The sequence below is a fragment of the Carlito syrichta genome, unplaced genomic scaffold (genome assembly GCF_000164805.1).
Source record: "Carlito syrichta isolate Samal-C Ts95f unplaced genomic scaffold, Tarsius_syrichta-2.0.1 Scaffold315401, whole genome shotgun sequence".
Taxonomy (NCBI): domain Eukaryota; kingdom Metazoa; phylum Chordata; class Mammalia; order Primates; family Tarsiidae; genus Carlito; species Carlito syrichta.
Window position 1 is genome coordinate 246,875 of NW_007259497.1, and position 9,828 is coordinate 256,702.

Sequence of the window (9,828 nt, forward strand, 5' to 3'; positions counted from 1 at the left end):
ATGAGGTCTCGCTGCCCAGGCGGGTCTTGAACCCGCGGGCTCAGGCAATCCACTCACCTCAACCTCCCAAAGGCGCGGGATTACAGGCTGAGCCCCCAAGCCTGGCTTCTGTAGGTATTTTCTCAGTCATTCTAAAAATGCACAGGGTTCTCATGAGGCTTCTGCTGAACTTCCCTTAGCTTACTTCAGTTAACAGGGGATTTGCTGATTTCATTCATTCTTCTCAATAACATATCCCAGTAGTGTTCTAAATTCTCACTCCCTGTTCTGGTATTGGGATCCCAGCTGGGTTCTGTACTCAGGACTGATTGTTCTATTGGCCACCAGATGGGGCTATCAGGCTGCTTATTATGTTACCCATCAGCTGCTTCTCTAGCCTTAGTCAAAACTGAATTTCTCCTTAGCAATTAAGAGGTTAGTCATCAGGGTCTGAACATGAGCCCAGGTCAGGTCATGGGTTGAGAGTTGCCTCTTAAAGGGAAAATAAATTCCTCCATATCAGCTCAAAGACCTTTACTATGCTTTTCAAATATAGAGGCCAAAAGTGGTAAAAATACATACATTTGGATCAACTGCCCATCTGGAACCTGTTGGAGGGAAAACATACGTCCTCCTGGCTTTTAAGAGCTCCCACTCTGGGTTGTGCTATCTGGGAGAGGAGGATGGATGCTGGGATGGAAGTGAGGAGGCCCTGATCCTTCAGTTGAGGTTTTTAATATTGAGGGGCCTTCCCTCATAGAGGTGAGGAGACTCGGGCGGTTGAGATTAAGCCTCTGTCTCTCCATCCTCTTCACTCCTGGGTTTTATGGGGCAAAGGAGATCTTCCTCATCTGGAGAGCTCTAGGATTGGGGCACTTTCTCTGGTGGTTCAGCTGGAGATCTGGGTGGTCCCACCTTGAGAGCACAAAGTCTGTAGTTTATCTGTGGGGCTCTTTTCTGGTAACAAGCCACTGGATATTGGACATAGGAATCTCATCCCATTTCTGTTGTCCCTTACTAAAAAGGTCTGTCTTTAGAATAGTATGGTAGTTAAACAACAATTCCCCAACCGTTGTTCTGGCTACCTAGGCCATATTGCTACCAGGCTGCTTTGCAGAAGGAAATCATCTGCTTCTTAATCTTTGGAAGATACCAAAAGATTTTCCAGTGTTGTAGGATACACCCTAACGGGCTTTTCTTCAGGATTGAGGACTGATTCCCCATATCCTAGGATCCTTACTCATGGTCTGCTCCCAACTCCCAAGAGGTTTAAATAATGGGTTAGCAGTTACACAGATAAGTAGTGATCCATTTTTTTCTCTTTCTCAAAAAATAGCAAACATATCTGATATTTAGAACAGAAGTCAGCTGATGTGTGAGGATGACCAGTGGATCCCTAGAGCCATCCTGTATGCTTCCCTTAAACTCTGCCCGCACTATCCTGTGACCTCCTAGGCATCAGATATGGTAGCTGCCCCTTCTTAAAAACTGCTTCCTGAAAATAACTTGACCAGGTGGTTCAGGAATATTATTTTAGCTTAAAAATTTTTCAGCCTAGCTGAATGGCTAGTCTGTCAAAGTTGAGAGCTTTTGGGTAGCCCCAGGTCCTTTTCTACTTTGGGAAATGTCCCCCAATCTGAGGACCTTAAATCTGTCTCCATGGAAGAATTGATCCTCATAGTTGGTCTTACTGTTGGCTAACCAGATCACCATTCACTGCAATGGGGATGTCTCTCAATCCCCCAGGGCATAAACTGGTCAAAGACAGAAATTGAAGCCAGAGTACACTGCACTTAATCTAGAGTCCCCATTGCTAGATCCAGATAATTTAGCCTTTCAGTCAACACTGAAGGAGCACCATACAAAAGGTTCAGCCAGTTGTTTTCACTCTTTCAGTGTAGATCTGAGTGACAGTGGCATGGTGGATTGGACACTGAGTTGGAGATTCTCAGGAACCAGACCCAATCCTCTTAGGCAATGTGAGCAAGTTAGCCTGGGTGAGCTGTCTCTCTCTGCTGCTTTGCCCATAGGGAGATTTCAAGGACTTAAGATGCAGAACCTGAGTCTTCATTCCATCTGAGTTGCCATGATTGGGTGGTTTCTCTTGCTTGGCGAGTGACAGCCCAGTACACAGCTGAAGGATTTAGCAAGGCTATTTGATTACTTGGAAAAAGTAAGGAGGACGCTAGGGATATCTCTCAAAGCAGTGCTTCCCTGAACAGAGGTATAAACAGGGCTTTCATTGGGCTGATTAGCAGAATAATTGTATGTAGAGGTGGAATAAAGGTAATGCAGGCACAGTCTTGATCATGTTTCTTCATACACAGGTTGTATAGAAATGGCAAATAAACTTCTCCCTGGGTGGCGTTTTTAGTGTGGTAATGCAAAGAGTTGGCCAAAGTTTAGCTCTAACTCAGGCATCTTCCTGGAACTTTTTGAAATCACAAAAACTCAAGGTGTAACAGTTACAGGTGGATACTTTTTCACAGTGTATACCCACAGTGTATACCCAGGGACCCTGGATTGCAAAATCAATACTGTACTTCTCTGAACACATAAATACAAACCTGTAATTGAATTGTGACGTGCAAAATGATAAGCAGACGTGACATTTTTTCCTGTTGTCTTTGGTTTTTGACATTTTATGTTGTGAATTTCTGGTTGGTAAAGATGATGATTGTGTTGTATTTAAATGTTATAAATGATTTGTTCAGTCATTGTAGCTTTTCACTCTCATTACCCTTTATCTTTGAATTGAAACTTTCTGCAAGAATATCCCCGTCACAGTGGAGAAAGTAAACTGTATCTAAGGAAAGTTCCTTTCTTTTTATATATATATATATATATATATATATATTTTTCCTGAGTCCGAGTCTCACTCTGTCTTCCAGGCTGGAGTACAGTGCAGTGGCATGATCATGGCTACCACAGCCTCGACCTGTGAGGCTTAAGTGATCCTTCTGCCTCAGCCTTCCAAGTAGATGGGACTATGGGTGCTTACCACCATGGTTGGCTTTTTTTTTTTTTTTTTTTTGAGAGTTGGAGTCTCAGTCTGTCGCCCAGACTGGAGTGCAGTGGCACACTCACGGTCACCATAGCCTCAACCTGCTGGGCTCAGGTGATCCTTCCGCCTCAGCTTTCGAAGTAGCTGAAACTACAGGAATATGCCACCATACCCTGCTAATTTTTTGTAGAGATGAGGTCTTGTCGAATAGCCCAGGCTGGTCTTAAACCCATGGGCTCAGACAGTCCTCTCGGCTTCCCAAAGTGCTAGGGTTATAAGTGTGAGCCACCATGCCCGGCCTTTTTTTTTTTTTTTTTTGAGTAGGAGTCTCACTCTGTCACCTAGGCTGGAGTGCAGTGGCACACTCATGGCCACTGCAGCCTCCACCTGCTGGACTCAGGCAATCCTTCCACTTTAGTCTTCTAAGTAGCTAGAACCAAAGGTGCGTGCCACCACACCTGGCTAATTTTTTGATTTATTGTAGAGACAAGGTCTTACCAAGCTACCCAGGCTGGTTTTGAACCCCTGGACTCAGGCAATCCTTTCACCTCCACCTCCCAAAGTGCTGGGATTACAGTCGTGAGCCACTATGTCCAGCTAATTCTTTTTATTTATTGTAGTGATGAAGTCTTGCCATGTTGCCCAGGCTGGTTTCAAACTCCCGGACTCAGACGTGTAATTCTCTTGCCTTGGCCTCTCGAAGTGCTGGGATTACAGGTGTGAGCCACTGTATCCAGCCATAAATGAAATAATTCATTTAGAAAGTGCCAGATTTTGGCCAGGCTTGGTAGTGCTCAGCCTGTAATGTCAGCACTTTGGGAGGCCGAGGTGAGTAGATTGCCTGAACCCATGGATTTGAGACCAGCCTGGGCAACTTGGCGAGATTTTGTCTCTGCAATAAATCAAAAATTAGGTGGGCATGGTAGTACACACCTGTAGTTCCAACTACTTGGAAGGCTGAAGCGGAAAGTTCTCTGGAGCCCAGCAGATTGACGCTGAGGTGGTTGTGAGCATACTACTGCACTCCATCCTGGGTCATAGAATGAGACTCCAACTCAAAAAAAGAAAAAAAGGTTACAGATTCTTCTGTAGCATTTTTCATGTTTTCAAAGTTAAATGTAATTATAATTGGTTTTTACTGAGTTGCAGTTTCTTGGTGAACCATGAGAGCACTGATGACAGGGTTCGGTATGAATATTTTTTGTAATATTTTTCTTTTTACTAGCCATCTATGCCTTGTGTTCCAGTGTTTGGTAGTTCTTGGCTATTGAAAACTCCTGCAAATTTAAGACTTTTACCTAGCACAGATGAAAAGCAGGCTTGTTATGTAAGTATAAGAACAGAAGTAAAGGTCTGCCAGATTAGAAAAGTTCATGGTTTCTATATCAAACTTATTTTGGTTATTATATTCTTTATTTTCTTTTTTTGAGGCAGGGTCTCACTCTGTTACCCCCGTGGGAATGTAAGTAGCACAGTCCCAGCTCACTTCAGCCTCCCAAGTAACTGGAACTACAGGCGCACACCATCACACCTGGCTCATTTTTGCATTTTTTTTTGGTAGGAATAAGGTCTCGGTATGTTGCCTAGGCTGGTCTTGAACTCCGGGTCAAGCAGTCCTCGTGCCTCAGCCTCCCAGAGTGCTGTGGTTATAGGTATGAACCGTTGCGCCCAGCCCTGTTTCTTTAAGGGCTTGTAGAAGGCCGAAGCAGAAGGATTGCTTGCAGTCAGGAGTTTGAGACCAGCCTGGGAAACATAACAAGACCCCAGCTCCCTGTCTCTACAAATTAAAAATTAAAAAATTAGCTGGGAGATGTGGCACATTCCTGTAATCCTAGCTACTCAGAAGGCTGAGGCGGGAGGATCCCTAGAGCCCTGATATTTGAGGCTGCAGTAAGCTATGGTTGCACCACTGCATTCCACCCAGGGCAGCATTGTAAGACTCTGGCCCACTCCCCCCACCAAAAAAAAAAGCTCTTATACTATCAAACATAGAGGTTGAAATGAAATGACAGGAAGGGAAAGCATCCTCTTCTGTGTTTGTTTTCTAACACTAATTAAAAATTTTGAACACACGAAACACTTTACAATGCACATTCATACCTACAACCTAGACTTTACCATTAACTTTTTTTTTTTTTTTTGAGTCAGAGTCTCACTCTTTCGCCCAGACTGGAGTATAGTGGCTGCTCCCGGCCACCGCAGCCTCGACCTGCTGGGCTCCGGCGATCCTTCTGCCTCAGCCTTCCAAGTAGCTGGAACTACAGGTGCGTGCTACCACGCCCGGCTAATTTTTTGATTTATTGTAGAGATGAGGTCTTGCCAAGTTGCCCAGGCAGGTCTCGAACCCGCGGGCTCAGGCAATCCACTCACCTCAGCCTCCCAAAGGCGCGGGATTACAGGCTGAGCCACCGAGCCCAGCTACCATTAACATTTTAATATACTTATGCTTTTATTTATCCATTTCTCTATTCAGCAATCAGTCCATTTTGCATTTTTTTAATACTTCTCAAAGTTGCAGCTCTTAGTACACTTCCCGCTAAATATTTTAGCATGCATATTATTGACTAGAGTTCAATATTGGTTTATAGTTTCTTCCCCCCTCCTTTTTAGTATTGTAATTAATCTTCATTCAACTTGAAGATCAATAGAAGTTATAGGAAGAGAGATCATAGGAAAGAGAAGCGAAGACAGTCTCAAAGAAATAACACAAGAAAATTTCCCAGAGTGGAAGAAAAGCAGAAGTCCCACACCTATATCCATCATTATAAAATTTCAAGATACCAATCATAAAGAGAAGAGTAAAAAATTTTAAAGAGCAAAATAACTGACCTCTAAATGGACAGAAAGAAAGGTAGCACGTTTTTATCAGAAAGCTGGATGGTAGGAGCTAGTAAAGTGATTTCTTTGAAGTTCTGAAGGAAAATAATTTTAAACCTGGAAATCTATCTGTAGAACTGTTATTAATCAAGTAGAAGGGCAAAATAAAACAATACCAGAAATATAAGAATTTAGAACATTTTTCTCTCATCTACTTTTTCTGAAGAAGTTACTTGAGGACATGCTTTACCAAAATGAGGGCAGAAAACTTAGGATCTGTGTTTGAGTGGTTCTCACTCATACCCAGTGAAGGAAGGCCTAGGACAATAGCTAGCCTACAAAGCAGACAACTTAGTTTGGAAAAAGGGGATCTTCACGTGGAAAGAGGGACTCAGTAGAATACATAGTAAGATTAACAGGTTGGGAAAATTTGACAAATGATAAAGTCAGAATACTAGAGAAAAACACATTTTTCAGATACAAAGCCAGGTAAGGTGAGTTATGATTTTGAAACTGGTAGTATGTTTAAAAATTTATTTGAATTTGTCAGTAGAAAGCTTTGAGAGACATAGCATTAGTAACACTGGAAGCTTAGAGAAGAAATTTTATTTCTAGCATACCATTTGGTTCCACAATGAATATATTTACAAAGCTATAATGTAAACATTGCAATGAATCTTTAAATGTAATATTAAGTATATAGAAAAGTTTAGAGAATAATACCTACTAAATTGTTCTTTGATTTTTTTTCCTTTGTGCAAGGTTTTAAAATTATAAATTTAACCTGATCTTTCTCTATTTTTCTATTCTTCACTTATTAATTTCCACTCTCGCCTTTATTAGCCTTCTACTTCCTTCATGTTTTGTTTGCTCTTCTTGAAAGGTTAGGTTATGATTTGTCTTTTTTTTTTTTTTTTTAAGATGGGATCTTGCTTTGTTGCCCAGACTGATCTCAAACTCCTAAGCTCAAACGATCCTCCTGCCTTAGCTACCCAAGTAGCTGGGGATGATAGGCATAAGCCATATTGTCTGCCTTTTCTTCTCTCTCTCTTTTTTTTGAGTCAGGGTCTCACTCTCTTGTCCAGGCTGGAGTACATTGACATGATCACATCTCACCACAGCCTCTACCTCCTGGGCTCAGACAATCCCTCTTTAACTTCAGTCTCCCAAGTAGCTAGGACTGTAGGTATACAGCACTATGTCTGGCTAATTTTTTTGTTTTTGTTTATTTTTGTTTTGTAGAGATGAGGTCTCTCTGGGTTCAAGTTATTCTCTCGCCTCTGCTTCCCAAAGTGCTGGGATTATAGATGTGAACCACTGGGCCTGGCCTTCTTTTCTTATATAGGTGTTTACAGCTATAAATTTTCCTCTGAGTACTGTTTTTATTGCTTTCTATACATTGTAGTATGTTGTGTCTTCATTTTCACTCATTGCAAGAGTATTTTCTAATTTCCCTTGTGATTTCTTCTTTGACTTGTTGGTTATTTCTGTATATGTGAATGCATTTATTTTTAAATTTTAGAATCAACGTATCCTATTATAGAAGACTTATCTATAACTATGAAATACAGTATAAATGTTCTTTTGACGATGTAAGAAAAGATACAGCCGGGCTCGGTGGCTCAAGCCTGTAATCCCGCACCTTTGGGAGGCTGAGGTGAGTGGATTGCCTGAGCCCGCGGATTCGAGACCCGCCTGGGCAACGAGACCTCATCTCTACAATAAATCAAAAAATCAGCCGGGCGTGGTAGCGCGCGCCTGTAATTCCGGCTACTCGGAAGGCTGAGGCGGAAGGATCGCCGGAGCCCAGCAGGTCGAGGCTGCGGTGGCTGGGAGCGGCCACTGCATTCCAGTCTGGGTGACAGAGTGAGACTCTAAATCAAAAAGAAAAGAAAAGATACACCTGATAGATGGAGAAGTAGGCATGGAGGGAGACAAAATGGAAGGGTAAATGTTCTCATTTTACAAAGTAGAAAGTGTGTGGTTGATACAGCAGGAAATGAAGGTATAAATATGTACTGTACTGTCATTTTTGTTATAAATTAGGCAAGGCACATATGGATCTATAATAGCTTTCTTAAACTATATGAATATGTTACTTAAATTGGCACTTTAAAAATTGATCCTTATGGAGTCTGAATTTGGCTATACTTTTTTTTTTTTTGAGTTGGAGTCTTACTCTGTCACCCAGACTGGAGTGCAATGGCATGTTCCCGACCACCGTAGCCTCCACCTGCTGGGCTCCGGCGATCCTTCCACCTCAGCCTTCCAAGTAGCTGGAACTACAGGCGTGAGCTACCACACCTGGCTAACTTTTTGATTTTATTGTAGAGATGAGGTCTCACCATGTTGCTCAGGCGAATCTCGAACCCGTGGGCTCAGGCAGTCCACTCACCTCAGCCTCCCAAAACGCTGAGATTACAGGCTGAGCTATCGACCCCGGCTGGCTATACTTTTTGACTTAAAAAAAAATTTTTTTTTTTTTTTGAGTCAGAGTCTCACCCTGTTGCCCTGGCTGGAGTGTGATGGCACACTCACAGTCACTGCAGCCTCAGCCTGATGAGCTCAGGCGATTCTTCTGCCTCAGCCTTCCAAGTAGCTGCTACTACAGGCACGCACTACCATGCCTGGCTTATTTTTTTATTTATTGTAGAAATGAGGCCTCACCAAGTTGCCCAGGCTGGTCTTGAACCCCTGAGCTCAGGCAATCCTTTCACCTCAGCCTCCCAAAGTGCTGGGATTACAAGCTTGAGCCACTGCGCTCAGCTTGATTACTTTTTAAAGAGAAATCATCCTAAAAACTGTGTTAGACGTTTGTTCTTTTCACTGTACATCTGGTTCTTAATTGCTTTATTATTTTGTTGAGTTAACATTTATTTTTCCCAGGCTGAGGCAGCTAAATTAGTTCCAATGGGTTTCACCACTGCAACTGAATTCCACCAAAGGCGGTCAGAGATCATACAGATTACCACTGGCTCCAAAGAACTTGACAAATTACTTCAAGGTATAGTAATCCCCTACCCTCTGGTATTAGAACAAAACTAAAATATATAGATGGGATTTACATATTAGATATGATCAAGAGATAAGAGAAGTATCCACATTGAAGATGTAAAACTACTGCAGAGTGAGACCTGACTTACAAAATACTAACATCTGCAAATTAAGTAGTTTCATCTTCATTTAATATTGCATTCAGAAAGTAAGCTCCCTCTGCCTAAGGAAATTACTATAATTACAACTTTTTATTATACCACAATGTTGAAAATCTGATGATGGTTAAAACACTCCATGTTGGAATACTATATACTATTCTTCAGGGCTTTAGGGAAGACTAAAGTTTTTGAACTTTTTTTATTTTGGTTGGGGTCTCGGGCTGGAATGCATAATCACAGCTCACTGCAGCCCCAACCTCCTGGGCTAAGGCGATCCTCCTGCCTCAGCTTCCTGAGTATCTGGGACTACAGATGTGTGTCACCACACCTGGCTAAATTTAATTTTTGTAGAGATGAAGTCTCACTCTGTTGCCCAGGCTGGTCTTAAACTCGTGGGCTCAAGCATTCCTTCCTTCTCCACCTCTCAAAGTGCTAGGATTGCAGGTGTGAGCCGCTATGCCTGGCTTGAACTTTTTTTTTTTTTTTAATTTTAGAGCCAAAGTCTTGCTACTTTGCCCAGGCTAGAGTGCAGTGACTATTCATAGGCCCATTCATAGTCCACTGAAGCTTTAAGCTCCTGGATTCAAGTGATCTTCCTGCCTCAGCCTCCCAAGTAGCTAGGACTACAGGAGTGTACCACTGTACCAGGGTAGTTTCTGAGCTTTTGAAAGCATAGCTATCCTAATTACTATGAAATTATATTTGTTTTGTTTTCTTTTCTTTTTTACCGAGTTGGAGTCTCACTCTGTCACCCAGACTGGAGTGCAGTGGCATGCTCCAGATCACCACAACCTCGACCTGCTGGGCTCTGGCGATCCTTCCGCCTCAGCCTTCCAAGTAGCTGGAACTACAGGCGCGCGCTACCACGCCCAG

At 42.5% G+C, this 9,828-nt stretch overlaps 1 protein-coding gene across 1 annotated transcript in view; it reads left to right on the plus strand.

Moving 5' to 3' along the window:
- Positions 1–9,828, plus strand: part of RAD51 (RAD51 recombinase) — a 39,479-nt gene that overhangs the window by 10,904 nt on the left and 18,747 nt on the right. Inside the window, exon 4 of the mRNA XM_008072724.1 lies at positions 8,687–8,804. Coding sequence (XP_008070915.1) covers positions 8,687–8,804 — 118 coding nt within the window. The remainder of the gene's footprint in view (positions 1–8,686; positions 8,805–9,828) is intronic.